General features: G+C 46.1%; 1 protein-coding gene across 4 annotated transcripts in view; it reads right to left on the bottom strand.

Moving 5' to 3' along the window:
- The window catches only part of SLCO4A1 (solute carrier organic anion transporter family member 4A1), a 35726-nt gene extending 17547 nt beyond the window's left edge, over positions 1–18179 (bottom strand). The window contains exons 1-3 of one of the 4 annotated variants that reach the window (XM_090020371.1): positions 18103–18179; positions 2821–2921; positions 1016–1969 (exon numbers count right to left, since the gene is read on the bottom strand). In XM_090020371.1, the coding sequence (XP_089876497.1) occupies positions 1016–1829 (814 nt within the window). In that variant the 5' untranslated portion in view covers positions 1830–1969; positions 2821–2921; positions 18103–18179. Of the gene's footprint in view, positions 1–1015; positions 1970–2820; positions 2922–4619; positions 5012–18078 lie in introns of those variants that run through there. The other 3 variants (XM_090020372.1, XM_090020373.1, XM_090020374.1) reach the window with 3 other exon arrangements.
- Positions 18180–18398: the final 219 nt, after the last annotated feature.

The following is an 18398-nucleotide window of genomic DNA, read 5'->3' as shown; positions in this document are numbered from 1 at the left end:
GGGCCTTGACATTAAGAGGCAAAGCCACACAGATTTTCCTTGTATTCATGCCACAGTTGTTACAGTTGAAGACTGTCAATCAAGTATATGTGTCTAGTGCAAGCACCCTCACTACCCCATTTATAGGTTAGACAGGTAGATTGGTTTCAGTGGAAATTATGCCCTGTAATTTGGGGGCGTTTTAAATGATTAATTACGAGCCGAGTCCTCCTGCCACGTATACCTGCAATAATGCTCACTACTGCAGATACTACTACGATGTCTCACCACTGGCAGTAGCAAGCCGTGCCGGTGGTAATTATTGCAGGGTTGGGAAGATGGATGGAGGCTACTGATCCGAATGGGGCCTTGTGGGAGGTGGTGCTCTCTTCCTCTCCTTTACCCCATCCTTCTGTTCTACAGCGCGGGATCTCCATTTTGGATCAGGCCTCCAAAAACTAACTGAAATCAATGGAAGTCTTTCTACTGGCTTCAGACTTGGCCCCGAGTAATTTATATCATGGGTCCTGTGCGACTGTTATATGATTAGTGATTCTTTGAAGTAGGAAGGAGCATTTTTCCCATCTGGCAAAGATTTATTATTGCTGTAAAGGTAGTGCTGGTGTGCCCCAATCAATGCCTTTCTTGTGTTATAGCTTTAAAGGGGAAAGTATGATTCAGAGTGTGGCATGATCTGACAAATGGTAAAGAGCTGTTGGCTACTGTCTAAACACAGAACCTGAATATCAGCATCTGCAGCACAGAGGCATGTATGGGAGTGTAGTGCATATGCAGTCATAAAGTAATATATTTAGTCGCTGAGTTATTTCAAAATTGTTCTGGCCTGTAAATAACTCCAGGGAAAAAAATCAAAACCTTCTATGGTTTTCATCTCTTCTGATATTTGGAACAAATTATTTGGATTATGCCTGCTGGAATTCCCCAGTGCCAGCGCAGATGGATTTGATTTCTCTTCTGCCAACATGCCTGATGGATCACAACAGAAGAATCCCCCTCCACAGACCCCTTCACTTACCAATATACACCGGGGAGTTGTTAGACTTGACGTTGTCATCTAAATAGGTCACGCCGAGAGTGTAGAGCGGCGTTGCTCCGATCCCATGCAGGAACTGCCCGAGCATGAAGATAAATCTGTAGGTGGAGAGGCTCGAGACCGTTTCTGAACAGTGCACGCTCTGGTTCGAAGAGCAGATGCCGATATCTTTGGGGAAATGCACTTCGTACTGACTCGTGGTGAAATGAGGGAGGGCAAACACGAGGGAGCCGATGCCCATAATCAGCACCCCCCACCCCAGCCACCGTGGCTTGTGGCCATTCCCCCCAAAGTAGCTGACAAATATCAAACAGACGCACGCTGCTATGTCATACGAGCTTGCAATCAATCCGCTCTGGTAGCTGCGCAGGTCAAAGCGCCGCTCTATTGATGTGATGACCGTATTAATGAAGCCGTTGACGGTCATGCCTTGCAAGAAAGAAGCCACGCAGAGGAAAAACAAGATTCCCTTTGGGGTATTGAAGATCTGCAAGCAGCTAGGTGCGAAAGCCCCCCACCCACACGCCAGGTCCTCTTCTTCGGAGGAGACGTACTCGATTTCTGGGTTATACTGGGCTTTGGCTTCAGCCGTGGCATTGCACAGAGGTTTAATGCAGGAGTCCGAGGGGCTGCTTGAGTCAGAGTACAAAGTGCCATTGCTCAGGGGAGTGGTACAGGGCTCCTTGGGGCTAGGCGTATCACAAGTTAGGCCATTTTCAACTGGACTGGATGCGCTGGGAAAAGTTAGCTTCGAATTGAAATTGAAACCATTTTCTCCTGTCAAATTATGCGGCATCTCCACGACTGGGGGACCAATGTGTTTAGTGGGTGTGTTTTGCTGTGGATCTCTTAAAAGTGTGATGAATGGCAGGGTGTAATCTGGGGGACTGGTGTATCTGGGTAGATGGTGAACATCAGATCTTGGAGGACTTCATTCTGGGAAGAGAACATCAAAACAAGGTTAATACGTCGAGCCGTGCACTATTTTGACTTGTTTCTGTACCAAACCTTATGTGTCTTCACCAACTCTTTCCAAGTTTCACAAAACCGTTCAAGCTGATCTAAAATAACATTCTTTTAGGTTTTCTGTGGTTTGGGTTTCAGCAAGAACACTGAAATATTTTCATTCTGGGTGACTGAAAGCAAGGCTCTCTCCTATTTTCTTTTTTTAGCACAGCCCGGAAAAAACAAAGACTCACAGTTCAGGGCAAAACTGAATTTGGAGAGGGCTGATGAGAATGGTAGCTCATGCGTCGCTAAAGTGAGCTGGAACATGAATCCCAAACCAAAGTTGTGTGCAGTGGTTTGAACTCTTGGCCAATACTGAAGCCTTTTCTTGGTCCTGTGACGGAGAAAATTCCCTCAAACAGGAGCAAGAGCTCTGCCTGGATAAGAGGTAGGCATAAATTGAGGAAGAATGACAGGATTTGGTACTTATTGTTTGTAGGGCTCCAGCAGCACACTGCAGCTTTCCCCAACAGGCAGGAAGATACTGGACTGGATTCTGCCCATTGTAAATCTGGATCCTATCGCTCCAAGAGGTGACTTTTACAGATGAAACCCTCACCTCGGTCACAGCCTTTGCCTTGATGAATTTACATCCTTGAGGGATAAGGTACAGGAAAGGACAGTGATGCATCAGAAACAGAGATCACAACATGATCGTCAGCACCTATCTGAACAGATGCACGATTTGTACTGGTTTGAATAAAGACAGCCCCTCTCACACAGGTCTCAGGAGAGGAAGCCTTTGAAAAGAAATAAGTTTGAAGCTGAAGAGGACATACCATTTCAATAGCTTTGTACTGCTGATAAGAGCCATTCCTGGAGGATGATAGAGAGGAATTACTCGGGCTGGTATTCAACACAGAAGTGGCAAAACCATGATCTGCATAAAGAAAATTTTAATGAGAGCTATGCAGAAAGCTACAGAGGCTCCTTGGTCTCTATCTCACACACACACACACACACACACAGATTGGTAAATAGCAGCTTATCATAACCCTGAAAATTTTCCACCATCACATTGATTTTATTGCAGGTCCTCAGATCTGTTTACAACTATTCAGTAAAAACCCTCCGTATAACTGTACATGCCATTTTAAAGCCAGCTGGAGGGCACAGACAGCTGACTGTAAACTGATTACTGATGTGGACTGCCTGCTTTCAAAGAGGGTTTTATCCTTTTGTGCTCTGGGGTCCTGTAGCACCATTATAGCTAGCTGCAAAAAAAAAGATGTTTTTGTTACATATGTTGGTTGATCTATAACTTATAGAAACTGTGAAGATCCCCATTAAACCCTGATCTTAAATATGCAACTAATGTCAGACGGGAAAGACTTTTATGGTTTGGTACAGGGTATTTTTACAGCATTCTCTGTTTCATAAGTCAGTGCATTTCATTCTGTTTATGAATCAGTGATGAGCTGCCAATAATTTGGACAAGAGACTCCTATAAAAACACCCCCTTTTGGCTGCAATACATTTCATGTGTGAAAAACTGCATTGCGCTTTCAGATGGCAGAGATGCAGGACTCAGGGGAGAGTCCACTTATCTCCCCATTGAAACATAGACTGTTTCTGACGGAAAAGCAGTAGCACATTGCAAAAAAATTAGTATCAGCTGCATTTTGCTGGCGGTGTTGATAGTGGCTTCCTTTAAAGGCTACATTGACTGCACTGGCTCTAAATAACTTCCCAGCTATATGCATACGAGCAAGTTTTAGATCTGGAAACCTACACAACCACGAGGACACAGCTTGTGTGCTAAGCAATAGCATACAGAGGACAGGGGCCAATCCTGAGCGTGCAATCGAACACTTGCAAATCCAACCTTTGCCTTTGAACTGGCAAGGCCTACAGCTTCCTTTAGGCTAAGCTGAATCATTGGGCACCAGTCCAACAAAGCACTTAAGCGCTTGCTTGCAAGCAGCTCCATTATCTTCAGTGCTTTAAAAACTCGCATGTTATTTAAGTGCTTCTCTTGTCTAGGGGTCAGCATGGCCAGCATATATCAGGATGGAGGGTTTGAATAGGACCATGCCCCTAGCCCAGGAGCACGAGCAGAGTGGAGGTCTCTAGGCCAGAACAGACCCACTCCTTCTGTGCTCCCCATTGGCTTCCCCCAAGTAACATATCGGCTGGCACCGATCATCACCAGAGACCGTCTTTACATGTCGTGAGCCTACCACGGAGGTTAGATTTGTGCTGTTCAGACGCTGCCAGTGCTAAAACCTCTGGGCTGCCATTAACATGTGCTAACAGTGAAACTACTGGCACACTTTGAAATGTAACTTTCTCATAAAATGCTCGTAAAATGGTGAAGCTGTTAAAACAGAAAGCTAGCTATGATTTTCCTTTCCCCAGCACTCTTATGGCCCTTCATTTTATTTTCTCTTCTTTTAATCTAAGTACTGGAAGCAAGACTGAATGGTGTTGCCAGCACTCTAGGTACATGCAAAGTAAAAACTCTAGGTTTTAAACTGTTGGGCTGATTCTGGTCTCATTAGCCGGTTGTAAATGAGAAGTGACTTCTGCACAGGAGAAGTCAGCTGGCGCGAGCTGTGCGCTGCCTCCAGTCACGTACCCTGTGCCGGGTCCAGAAGGATCATTCCTGATAAGACGTGGCTTGAGCTGACGCCTGCTCCTCTTCCCAATTCTTTCAGGAAAGACAACTCACATGGTGTCCTTGCTTTGCTGGCTCCCAGCGAGTCTGCCGGCTGTTACCAGTAAGTAGCAGTGGCAACGCTATGTGGACCTTTGGCACCCAGGATACAGACCAGGGCCGGCAACTTGCTTTGTAAAAAAGCAAAGGGCTGTCAAAGGGCTTGTGAGCACTGGCTAATTCCAGCTGCCTGCAAACTAGGATCATTACAGAGGTGAACGTCTTGCTACCTCATGGTCAGCCCCCCAGAGCTGTATTTTACGACGGTAAAGAAAGGAAATCCTTTGACTTGCCCTTTTCTTTTATGCACAAAGATATAACAAAAATCCTGCTTCCGTGTAAATGTACCATCTCGCAGACTTGTCTCACTCAGAATCTCATCAGTCAGCGCACTTCCTCCTAATTCTTTAAAAAAATAAAATATACAGTAAAAGCATTTTCTGGAAAGAGGAGTTTTCTTCCAAATGTCTATTTTGATTTCCCCCGCCCCTCCAGAAAGAGAAACATCATTCTGCATTTTCTCAGTATCCTTTGGCCTTTTATAGTTGTATTTGGACTGCTCCAGTTTGCAACTATGTGAAGGAAAACCAGGATGCTAGTCTGTATGTCCCCAGTTGGGGGTATATGTTCTCCTCTGATATACACATACTTCCAGATTTTTATATAAGAGGAAGGAGTTGGAGAGCAGAAGGGAAAAAACTCTCCAGTACCTCTTAGGTTGCAGGAGAGGTTCCTTATGTAGTGACATTAAGTGCTACTCTTTTATATCTATAAAACATAGGGGTACACAGCAGTGTAATCAAATTTAAAAGACTATACCACCCAAAACAGCTCGAAAGCCATTGTACAAGAGAGATGATCATTGAACACTCATTTGTGACGTGCAGAAGTAATTCTAAAATAAAGCCACCATTCAGCTGGAGCACTGTCCTGTACAGAAACAGTGTATCTGCTTCAGAGGACAAAATTCAGCCTTTAGAAAAGAAACCCTGTTATTAAAAACCATTCCTGATAGTCATAGGAGCCATAAAATGTATCCCTTGCCATTTATCTTGGTTTTTTTCAGTGATTCAGCAAATGGTTTCTAGCTTGCCTTGAATACTTCCTGCTGCATTATCTTTAGACTACATAATTGCCCATCCTCTAGCAGGGGTTGACGTGAGCTGTGCCTGTAACGGTTCTGCAACAAAAAGATTTGACTTGCATTCGATTACAAGATTTGTAAAGATTTTTTCCCCCCTCTAACGTTTGGCGTGGAATCAATAGTAAAAATGACTAAGCTTCTCATTGGATTATAATTTCATTTAGCATAATAGGTCACAGGACCGATTAAAAATCATTCGGCAACTTAGCTGCCAACTCCAATGAGATGAATGTTCGGAGCAGCCCAATAACTGGCACCTCAAATAATCCTATTTGGTGAAACATGTCCGATAATAGTTAATTTTCCCATTTGCTCAGTGGGTTGTAGACTTTTATCAGGTATTACCAGAGCAGTAACTTCCTGTAACTGAAAGCAGCTTATGCTGTCTGGAGAGAGGTTAAACATGTTATAAAGCTATTGTGCACAAAGGAATATGTGCTGAGTAGCGTAATAACTGCTGTGCTTCACAGGAGGTTTATTGCTTCTACCCAGGCACCCCCGGCTCTGTGATCCCATGACTTCCTAGCGCTCACCAAGTGCTGTAGCTAAGTTTTCATCTACCAGGCTAAAGCATTAGAGGCAGAGCAAGGCAGGAAATCAGTCGGCTGGGAAAAAGCAGCTACAAAGCTTGTGGGGAGAAATAGTGGCTGATGATCAATTTATCAGCAAAACCATCTACCCGCGCCTGTCCCCCTACCTCCAGCCAATTTACCCCCACCCCTCCCACACTTCCACAGCCTCTCCCAGCATCTTTGCACACTGACTGCTATGTGAGATCTTCATTAATGTGGCCATCGGACTGAATGCACTTGGCCTCAGCTAAGTGTTGCTAGTATTTGGATGGGAAACCACCTTGAAATCCCAGGCACCGTGGATACAAGCCAAGGAGTCATGGGAGAACTTGGCAAGCCGTGACTGATAGAAGCCAACTGAGTGACAAGACTTCTTTTGATCCAGTCACCCCTGTTGAGCTGACTGGGGGGAGACATCTTAGGCAATGAACTAGAAGTTATACAATATAAAACAAAGATTCAGTGAGCATGCACAGCTCATAGAAAGGGTTTAGGTATTGCACTAGTCTCAGTAACTCTCACGTTTGTGTCCGAGTGGTGCTCATGTTTTGTCTCTTTGTGCAGGCGCCCTGCAAGAGTTCAATCAGCAGGAAAAAAGCATCAGTACCCAATCCAGATATTCAAAGTCAAACATCCCCGCCTTTGGGAAAGTTCAGATCTAGATTTCACACCCATCCATCACTCAAGAAGCAGCCAAATTCATCTGGCTCTATATATTGAATTGATCTTAGTAACATGTATTGAATGTTTTTTCTTGGATTACTTGAGTTATGGGGATTCGGCATATTATTTCTGTCAAAAATGATAAACTCCATATGATACAGTGTAATCCACTCGCTGATTTATAAATGGAAGAGCTTCCCAGGAGTGTCACAAATCCACATGTGGAGCCTGCAAACTGGGTTTGATACTTGAGCGTGCTTGCTTACATAAGAGATGGCTAAAAAACAACGAGCAATATGGCTCTGAATCACTTTGCTCTTTAATACAGGACACTGTAACAGATAAAAACAGATACCTTCAAAACAGCTAGTGCTTCAAGGCAATGTGTTGAAGAATGGATGCACTGTATGTCCATAAAGAAGAGACAGGCAGAGATCCGGGTTATTTGGGGTGACCAAGAAGAACACAGTGCTCATTAAGTATCAGCAGCAAGAACGGCTGCTTTCATCCTTGGTGTCCCTGGGAGGCTTTAGCGGGGTAAACTTGCAGTGCCCCAGTCCTGTAGGCTCACACTCGCCAATGTGACAAAGCTTGTGTAAGCTACACAGCTTTTCTTCAGATCGGATAATTTTGGGAAAAGAATCGCACGGATCATGCACAGCTACAAGTGCCCTCGCCAGCCTCTAGGAACACCCCATGGCAATGCAGGTACAGATCTGGCACTCTACCATAACTCAGCCCTACAGATGTTTAAGCAAAAACAAGGTCAGTCTTCAAGAACATCATATCCAGCTCCCACCCTTGAGTACCAGTCCTCCCTCACGGAGAAAACATCATGGAAAAGGGCGTGCATGAGCAATTACTTTCACACTCACAGGAGTTGAGGTTGTGGCTGTGTTGGTCTAAGGACTTGGGCAGACAAGGTTCTTCGGGTAAATCCGATATCTTTTATTAAATCAACTCAAATTCTTTTTTGCAAGCTTTCAGGTACAAGTACCCTTCGTCACACTCACAGTCACTCATTGCCACAGGAAGTGGTAGAGGCAGATAGCACAGCCAGGTTCAAAGAGGGACTAGATAAATTCATGGACGATAAGTCTATCTTGTGTTCTCACACACAGTGGTTGTGCACACAAGGAGCCGGCTGGCTGTCTCTCTAGTCCTACTATTTTACTACAATGCAAGTGCAATATTTGCTCAGTCAGGCAGGGTTATACTATTGTGCACCTGCATTTCTTAAAAGTTTAGCTAGCAACTGAATTCTCAGATTGTATCTGGGGGAGAGTTTAGCATTCAGAATAAAATTGCAGCATAAACCATTAACAGTCAGTAGCTGCTGCCTCATAAATTACTGCCTTTGAGCACAATGCACAGCTCATCATTGTAGGTAGGGCTCCTTACCTTTCCCAGGGCATGCTGGAGTCTACTGAGAGAAGATCTGTAGGCCTCAGCATGCTCTATGAAAGGTGGGAAGCAACTGGCCCACTGAGAAGAGGAAACTAAGGCACAGAGAGGTTGAGTGTCCTACCTGAAAGCCATATACTGAAACAAGGGCTGGGCCAAAACCAAAACCAAGGCCCCATTCCTCTACTGAGTAACATTTTCTCATACGTGCTATGCAGGACGTCAGACAAGATGATTGTATCTGGCCCTTCTAGCCTTAAAATCCACAAATCTGCATTTTCAAAAGGCATGTATTCAAATGTCTGAGTCATGTAAGACAACCCCTATGCCACTGACTGAATTACTTTTTGTAGAAAATAAAAGAACCAGGTTCGCCCAAAATACTGGACAAAATAAATGAAGCACACATAATAACTGGTGAGTATTAAAGTACATTTTCTGGCCATTGATGAAAATAAGAGCAATACAAATGCAATGTAAAGCAACATCCTGTATTGCATAAACGCAAAGACACTGTGAGTACATACTATAAATAACAACATGCTGACATCTGCTTTCATCTACAGGAAAGTATTTCTCTTTGTACTGGAAAGATGAAGACATACCTCGCAGGGGGGAAAAAGAGGGGGAAATGATGATCGTGAAGCTCCATGAGTCAGTTCATCCATGGGCCCAGTGAAAGGGTAGATGGAGTTTGCACCAATATTACCAAGCCTGGCTATGGGACACGGCACATCAATACTATGTACATTCATTATAAATCCTTGAAAACTCTAAAGGGCAAAATTCATCCCTGGAGTAGTGATAGTCTTAAAATTATTTCCCCAGGCATCTTTTGCTCTGTGGGGGTGAAAGAAGCAGGGTTAAATGAGACGTCTCCGTGGTTCTAGTCCTTCCTGCCCCCCTTGGACGAGCAATACGTTTATGACACCAGGCAATGATCCAGCTGCAGAATCCACTGGGAATCTCTGTGCGCTTGGCTCTGTGACAGCAGACGCTAGAGCTATTTGTGCATTGGCAGTGACCACTCTTTTTTTCCCCCACTGCCAACCACTTGGAAGACAAAAGCATAAAGCAAGTAAAATGAAAACATGTCCTTACTCCTAATTTCTTCAGTGGACCCCAAATTCCTTTACCAGGTTCACTGAGCACTGTTAGAAATATATGTCTCAAATTAGAAATACCTCACTAAAGCAAATAGCTGGAAATAATCTCTCTGGCAGTGGGGAGATAGACTCACCAATTCTCCATCAGCACCAGAGACTGAGGCCACGTGAAGCCATCCTTCAAATGCACAGTTTCTGCCGCAGCAGGAGGAGAAGGTGCATGCAAAGTGGAGCACTGTATCCTCTCTCGTCACAAAGTCATAGCCAGGGGGATCTAGGCCTTTCACAGCTGGGACACGGGATTGAACATGAAGGGTATGTGTAAGGAGGTGGACTCAGGGGAGATGTGCATGCATGGGATGGAAGTTATCTTTGGAGGAAAGCAATCTACTGGAGATGACAAAGAAATAAAAGATTCCCAATGGAGAGAACAGCCTTTTCTATACAAGCCTTCTTTAATTTTCCAGAGCACCTACTAATAGCATCCTCAGCTATCCCCCAGAGTACACCACCTCCTTGTGCCTGCCTCCCAGCCCCTGATGCTGGGCGGGTCGTTCCAGCCTGCGCCTGGAAAAGGTTGTCTGCCTCTGCTCTTGGGTATTAAACACAGGAAACGTCACAGCCCGCAGACACCTACATGAGCTCCCAATAAGCCACTTTGCAAAGCACTGCCAAACTCCTGCTCTTGGCCACTTACTAGCTTGAGAAGTGCACTCCCATATATTTAGCACATGCGACTGACCTGTGCAGAGTTAAACAAGAGCCTCATTTCTAGGTCTTGGCCTAATTCGAATTCCCAATGAGCGCATCCCACAAAGCTGCCGTGAGAGTCTGCACTAAGCAATGCTCTTGTTTGTACTGGTAGCAAAGACCGGGGGGGAGGGGGGAAATGGTATCAAAGGAACCAAAGACATTAAACTAGCTTCATTCCTTCTTAGGAGTAATCCTTTCAAATTAGCAAGGCTCTGCAGGGAGGCTTGGGCTGCACCGTACCTATTTAAAAGCAATCAGAGGAACTTCAGTTGCCATCCAGTCATATAGGAGAGTGATGAGAGTTTTTCCACAGACTTAAAGGGACACAACAAAAATGATCTTCCTCCAGCTGCTGCCAGGCTGAAAGGCCAGTTACGTCTGATTTTGTAGCAGGGTACGGTGACCTCTAGCATACATCTAAACAGCCCTGGCAGGCTCTGACCTTACAGACCATAAAACAGTGGCTTGCAACCTTTAGCTCTTCATTTTCACTTGTTCTTTTGACTCTGGACACATAATAGACCAATTCTTCTGTTGCAAAGAACTTAGAGAGGCCACAACAAGTCAGAATATTTCTAAGTCGACGGATTCCTAGCTGAAATGTCTTTGTTTTTCCTGTGAATCATGTTTGTGCATCTGCCGGAGTTGATATTGCATGGACCCCTGAAAGGACCTCAAGGCACCCCGGCATGATGCAGCACCCCGTTGAGAATCACTGCCATGCAGGTTGCAGTGCAGCAAGTTTCAGGAAGCATGACAGTCTTCAACTGAAATAGCCCTGTTCTGCTTAAATCAGTTCCCTAAAACTATCGTAAGCTCAATGGTTTCTATTCAAAAGGGAGTTTGAAGAAAGAGAACTGCTTTCTCTGATATTGTGCTCTCTTTGGCTGCGCTCCAAAGGCAAGCTCAAAGAAATGCCAATTCATCTCCTTAAAATAAATGCAATGTTAGATGTGAGAGGAGGGGGGAAACCCTTTAGGTTTTGTATAATTCTTACTTTCTGCAAGAGGTGAGGAAGTAACAGTCCCTGTCAGTAAACTGGGGTTTCTTCTTGCCCCGGAGTCACACCCAGTCAAAACCAGCACTTCCCAAGTTGCAGTCATAGCTGTGTTGTGCACCCAAGAGACTCCATGCTGCAGGACTCTGGAGATTTTTATAAGGCAGCTATAGGAGGTGCTGGGCAGGGTACATTAGTACTAACAACAATACAGTCATTTTAAGTAGAGCAAGGGCTGGCAAGCATGCCGAGATCCATGGATATTGCAAGGCCCTGGGTTTTTTGGCTTTCCTCGAAGCCTTCGGCACTTTTCAATGGCTGGCCCCTGTGAGTGTCTTTTGCTGTAGGCTTGTAGTGTGGCTGGAGTCAATCCCCTTGACTGAAAGGGTGGTCTCCATGTATTCACTGGATTCCACCTAAGCATCAATGTCTTGGTTTCATCCCCTTCATTCCCCTGTACATCTACTTTGCCCCATGCCACCTGCTCCTTCTTAATGGACAAATGCATATGCCTAAACATATATAAACCAACCCGTGGATTTTGAACTCCACGGATTTCAGCGAGGGGGTCGGTGGAAAAGCTACAGAGCAGCATGGCCCTTTGTGATTAAACGTCTCTGAGAAATGAGAACTCGCCTCGAGCAGCGAGCTGGGACGAACCGAGACCCACAATTAAAACCCTGGTATTTCAGGGGCAAGAACACTAGGAGAAATCAGACAAAGCCGCTCTACTGGTAACCCTCCCTCCTGCTCAGGGATGGATCCTTTTTCAAGTCACAAAGCCCCTGGCTCAGGCCAGCAATTTGTTCCTACTGCTAGGCAGCAAATTGCTGCCAAATGACATTTCTTTCTACGATAAAGGAAGAATCGCATGGATACTGTTCCCCTTGTCAAACAAAACATCTGCTGAAATTCAGAGTGGTTCGCTTCCTAGGCATGGCAGTGAGAAAACCTGTAGCTCATGAGCTCTGTTTTCCCATACGTGGGAAATGCCACCGTTGCACAGCAGCTGTGGGAGGGTAGGTTTACTTGGAAATCCAAAGTCTGCCTTGAAAGGATTCTTGTCTTCCCCAAAAAACAATAGTGGGATTTGCCATTTGGATTTGGGAAGGGTCTCTGTTTCCCCTGTAGGCTGCCAGGCTGCATCTTGCCAGCCCCTTAGACAGCAGATTTTGGGAGCTGGATATAATGGACCAATGTCTGGTCTCAATTATGAGCCCAGATGAGTAGAACAGAGGGTCGAATGTGGTCCTCTCTCATTCTCCATAACACACTCTGGGTCCAATTTGCTCACCCTTCCTCAGCCTTGAGTAACATTTCTTCACACAAGAAGCCTAATTAGATCTGAAGGGGACTTCTCATGGTAAGGAAATGCGCTGTTCCCCGGGAGTAAGAATCAGGCACCACGCGATGCTGCATGAGACTCATTGCCATTCAAAAAAAAGTTTAATAAAAAACTATGGGCGAGGTATTCAAAACCGCTTGCAGGGCTTGGATGCTTTATTCTCGATCATTTTAATTCAAATAATATTTAGACAGGCTTGGAAATCACCACCTTGAAATTATTGCAAGAGTTTCGACCAGATTTTAAGATGGCTGGCCAAATGGATCAGGCTTTGATCCAGGCAAGGCCAGTGTGCAAAAGTTACTCTCACTCAGTGCTGGTGATCTTGAGATCAGAGCGGTTTTTGGGAGTCAGAAAGCTGCCCTCGCTAGACGGCTGGTGTATGCACTGCGGCGTGGCCTGTACTTTTACCCCCATGGACCAGCAGAGACCATTTTGGCTGATAAAATTTAGAGCCGTCTTGCAGCTGCTCTAGCTGGCACCAAGAGTGTGGAGTGAGATCACAGTCCCTATGTAGCCACCCCAAAAAGTCATTTTCAAATATCAGGAATGCTTTACATTTTAACTGAGGGGTGTAGGTCGTAGCCATGTTGGTCTAAGGACATAGGCAGACCAAGTTCTTTGGGTGAATCTGATCTCTTTTATCAGATTATAATAAAAGAGATCAGATTCACCCGAAGAATTTTGTCTGCCCTTACATTTTAATTGAAGCATGCTAAATTAGAGAAGCATGGGTGGCTTTCTTAAAAGGCTGTATGGAGGAACAGAAAATAAGCGCAAAACAGAGCTGATCATTTCCAGGACTTTAGAGGAACTTTGTGTGTTTTTTAACCGAGAGCTTTGCTCATTTATCACCCTCTAGCAGTTTGCATTTATTTTTTCTATCCCCCACTCCCAGCCAGCAAAACAAAATGCTGTATCTCAGTGGTACAGCGTGTCCAAAGAGTCGTGTTTCACAGATGTGAAACTCTCTCTCTGAAAACACAGAAAAAACCTTATTCTTGGAATTTCTTCAGCCTGATCCTTCCAAACGGTTGTGTATCTCCTCTGAAAAAACAAACATGTACCACTACGGCCCACTTGCTTCTAAACCCAATTTGGAAAAACGTCCTTAGAAAAGCACTGCAGTCCTTTTTTTTCCCTTGCTTGCTTTTCTTCCTTACCACTTATCCTTGCAAGGGAAAGAAAGTAGCGCCAACACCTAAGTTATGAGCAGCTCACATTCGACCAAGTCACACAGTGGTTAAACAAAGAAGTACTTTTAACAAACCCACAGCAATGGCCTGGTCTTACTACCGTTGACATCAAAATCAGAAGCAAAACTTGACACCCAGAAATGTCCCTTTGTGAAGACTTTGTAATGATAAGCACGCACGTTTTGTTTGTGACCCCTCGCAATTTTAAGTGATAGCACTGGATGGGGGTGATCCTAAATACCATAAAGGTCACGGTGGCACAGGATACGCAGGGAGCAGCAGCCTCCATCCAAGATACCCCACCCTTGGATGGCTGGGCCTCGGTAGGACCTTCTTGGGCCTACTTTGTTTTCTAAATACAGCACGCCCACTGTGGGGTCACTCTCCCAGGGAATGGAGGGGGTGTCATGAGAGAGGTCAGAGCTGCCGAACGTGGGATTTGAGTTACTTTAAAACAAGAACAATAAACCAAGGCAAGTGCTCAGTTCTTCCTGCTGGGCTGGCAAAACTGGGGCAAGCAGCACTGTTCATTCGCCACTTCTTGCACTGCAGTGGTACTTAGCGGCTTGCTGTGCTAGGAGCTGTACACACGCACATAATAAGATAACGCACCTTAAGAGACCTCAAGGTGCATCAGGAATTCAAATTCCAGCTATTTGGTGCCTCATGGTCTTAGATTCGGCCATCTCTGTTAACGACAACTCCTAAGTGGAGCCTGTAAGCAGGTTAGAATAGCCTCGAGGCTTAGCAGGCAATGGGCGACACTGAACGCACTATTAGCTACTTCTGTCTGGTACTTGCACACACCAGATTTCATTCACTCCCTGCCAGCCTGGCAGGCTACATCCTCAACTGACATCAATGACTGAGGCTCCAGGGACAACAGAGCGTCCTCATTTATGCCAGCTGACCACCTGTCTGCTCTGTACTGCCCCAGGACAGTCATTTTTGCAGCCTCCCCATCATCACCTGCATCCTTTTCAGACCCCGCTAGGTGCCTTGCTCTGCACAGGTCAGTGCAAGTGAGGAGACAGAGATCATTTCTGAACTACCAGTGGGACTCAGAGGCTTTTTTGCATGCATTTAAAGGTCACAGTACACTACCAAGAACCCCATATAAAAATGTATTTCCGTTTCCTTTTCTGCTTATTACTAGATAGACATGCTCTATATATAGAAGGCACACTAGTCTTTCTTTCCACTGGAGTGATTCTGCATGCTACTGTCTGCACTTTATAAAATCAGGAAATAGGAGAGGAAAAAAGAGGCGGGCGTTTTCCTGGGGTAGCCCCATTTTGTCACACAACCTGCAGGAAACCAAGCAGCCTGTAGAGTGGCAAGAATTGCAATGCAAACTGACTTAACTGGAAATATGGTGAGCCTGATGTCATTGATGCCTGTAAAACCTTTCACGGCACAGGAATGCAAAGCAGGATATTATTAGAATAGTAATTTTGATGAATAATGATCTTATTTTGAAACAGCAACAGACAGGGTGATTTTACAAGCTAACATGGAGCCGGGCTTGCTACAGAGAGGGCAAGGGCTAGGCCCTCCTAGATTTTCTTTTTCAGTCTTGATAAAAAAAAATATCTTCTGTTTTCAGCAAAATAATAAATAGGAATATACATTTTAATGATGTGTTATTTAGAAAATGGGGGTGGGGCTTAAAAAGTATTTAAAACCCTTTCAAATGGCAGAAAATGTCAATTTATTTTGTCAACCTTATCAAAGGCTTTTTGTTGTTTTTGTTTTTACTGGTCCGAACAATAACCCCCCCTGCTCCATCGTGCACTTACAGGAAGGAGGTCTGGGTTGAGTGGGAAATGCAGGAGTCGTGGTCACCATTTGCAATGGTCTCTGATGATGCAAAGGGGAGAAAAGGAGACCAGCCTGCAGTAGGGTGCCTGCATGGAGCTGGCCAACCTTTACCCCAAGCGGCATGGCTCTTTGTGGTAGTCACACTCCAGAAGGGCTCAGACCCCATTTAAACATCATTGACTTCTGATGCTGTAGCTGTACAAGCAGCAAGAAGGATGCTGCAGGGAGCACTTGGTCCACTGCTCCACCCAGCAGCTCAAAGCTACATCCTTCCTTCCCCTTTATGTGTTTACAGGGGGTCACAAAGGAGAGGTGAGGCAGTGGACTTTTATACCCTCCTATCCATGCCCCCAGAGAGTGATATCTTTTATTAGACCAACTAGAGTTTTGCAAATAAAAAATGTTCTTTAATTGCAAGCTTTCCAGCACACAAACGCCCTTCTTCAGGCATAGGAGAAAAGACTGTACAAGTTGTCCTAGGTCGAAATGAACTTTGAATTATGAAATATGAACTTTCATTTTGACCTAGGAGAACTTGCACAATCTTTCCTCCTGTGCCTGGAAAAGGGTGCTGGTGCTTGAAAGCTTGCAATTAAAGAGTTTTTTTGCAAAAATCTAGTTGGTCTAATAAAAGATATCACCTCTGCCGCGAGCTCCTTTTGCCTCTAGACCAATATGGCTACAACCTGGATACCTGACCCAAAGAGAGAAGCTGGCATCACTTCTGCTCCTAAAGGAAGAGTGAATGGTGAGGAGCTGAACAGCAGGAGAGTAAAAAAAACCTCTCAGGCCACAGAGTCCAGCCTGCAAGTATGTAAGCCAACATCTGCACATTATAAAACGACCCCATTCGCTGATGGACCAAGTACAACAACAAAAGAAAAACTGCATAAGAATACATGCTAGTGTTCATTGTTCCCTGTCACTGTTTGCCTCAAATGTGGAATATTTTCTTCATGTCCAGTGCCATCTCCTACTTTTTGTCTCCTGCCCCCTTCCTTCTGTCCCTTACCAGAAAATCACAGAAAATAAGGGTTGGAAGGGGCCCCAAGATGTCATCAAGGCCAACACCTGCTCAAAGCAGGACCACCCCCAATTAGATCATCCCAGCCAAGGTTTTGTCTAGCCAGATCTTAAAAACCTCTGAAGATGGGAGAGTCCACCACCTCCCTGGGTCTCCTGTTCCTGTGCTTTACCACCCTCCAAGTGAAAAAGTTTTTCCTAATAGCCAACCTCAACTTCCCTTGCTGCAGCTGGAGCCCATTGCTCCTTGCTCTGTCATCTGCCCCCACTGAGAGCAGCCCAGCTCCAGCCTCTGCAACCCCCTTCTTTGCGGGGAGTTGAAGGCTGCTATTCAAGCCCTCCCCAGTCTTCTCTTCTCCAGACTGAAAAAACCCACTTTACCCACAGCTCGATTTGGGTAAGGCAATGAAAATGGTTGGGGGGAGCCGGGGCACGTGGCTTCTGAGGAAAGACAACCATTTCAAAACCTGCTCCAACACTGCTAGCAATATTGTTCAAAACAACAGAGCGCCTTTTGTGCAAACCCGAAGAGGACAATTGTTCTGACGGCTCGTGCGGCCGTGTCATGCAAGCATGCCATCCCTTTCTATGGAGAGCAACTTACAGGGGCACATGTTACAGGAGGACAAAAGCTGCCTTACTCTGCTGGGATATTTCCCTTCGGGGGGGCGAGGGGGATTTTAATCATTTGGCACAATGATTCATACCCTGCGCCAAGTGCCACCTCTCAGGATGACGGGGCCTGATTTACAGGGGGTCGGCGCAGAAGGGGCAGGGCAGTCGTCTGCACTGTGCAAGGACGGGGGCTTTCCAAGTGACTCGCCCTGGTGCTTCCTAAGCCTCACTTGCAGCCCAGCAGTACGGGTGGGCGCCCAGTGAAAACCACGCTTTCCGGGAAGGGGAGGCAGATCTTCCCAGGCCTCATTTTGCTGGATTTTTTTTTAATCCTTCCCTTTCCAAAGGATCCAAATGTACCTGGGGTCCGAAGCGGTGGGTCCTGGGGCTGGGCAGCACCAGCAGAAGCAGCGAGCATGAGAAGAGGCACCTGCAGCAGCTCCCCTGCCACCCCCAGGTTTGCCACCTCCTCTGCAAAGTGCATCCAGGCAGTCATCTGCCAGGAGCTGGATGCCCGAGAGAAACCTCTGCCGGGCTGGGCTCTCGCAGCTCCCTGCAGGGAGGAGGAGGGAGACCAGCCCTCCCTTCCCTTCCCTTCCCTTCCCTTCCCTTCCCTTCCCTCCCTTCCCCTCCCCAGCCACAGCAGCACACAGGCAGCAGGTGCAGGCGGCTCGCAGCATCCTCCCAGCCCAGCATCCTGCGCTGCCTCCCTCCCTCGGGCACACCCGGGGCTGGTACCCACCGCCTGCCCACGCACCGCGTGTACCTCTTCCTGGCAGCTGCTCTCCTTCTTCCTCTCTCTCTCCCCATCGGTTTCTCCCTTCTCACCTCCCTCCCCATTCAGCTCATTGCAAGCCCGCCTCTGGAGCCGGGGGCTGAGAGCTAATCCAACCAGAGGGTGGAAGGTAGTGGCCTTATCTCGTAGGGACCAATCGTGACTTAGCCCGGCAAGGTTTTGTGACAGCTCAGAAAGAGAGAGGCACAGAGAGAGAGAGGCAGGGAGGATGGAGCCGGAAGGCATGGTGCACCCCGAATAGGTGTCTGGAGGAGAGGGCATGGGGT

The sequence above is a fragment of the Crocodylus siamensis genome, chromosome 10, assembly GCF_052110815.1.
Source record: "Crocodylus siamensis isolate JL-2025a chromosome 10, ASM5211081v1, whole genome shotgun sequence".
Lineage (NCBI taxonomy): Eukaryota > Metazoa > Chordata > Crocodylia > Crocodylidae > Crocodylus > Crocodylus siamensis.
The sequence above is the reverse complement of the archived record's forward strand: the minus strand, read 5'-3'. Positions and strand labels throughout refer to the sequence as shown.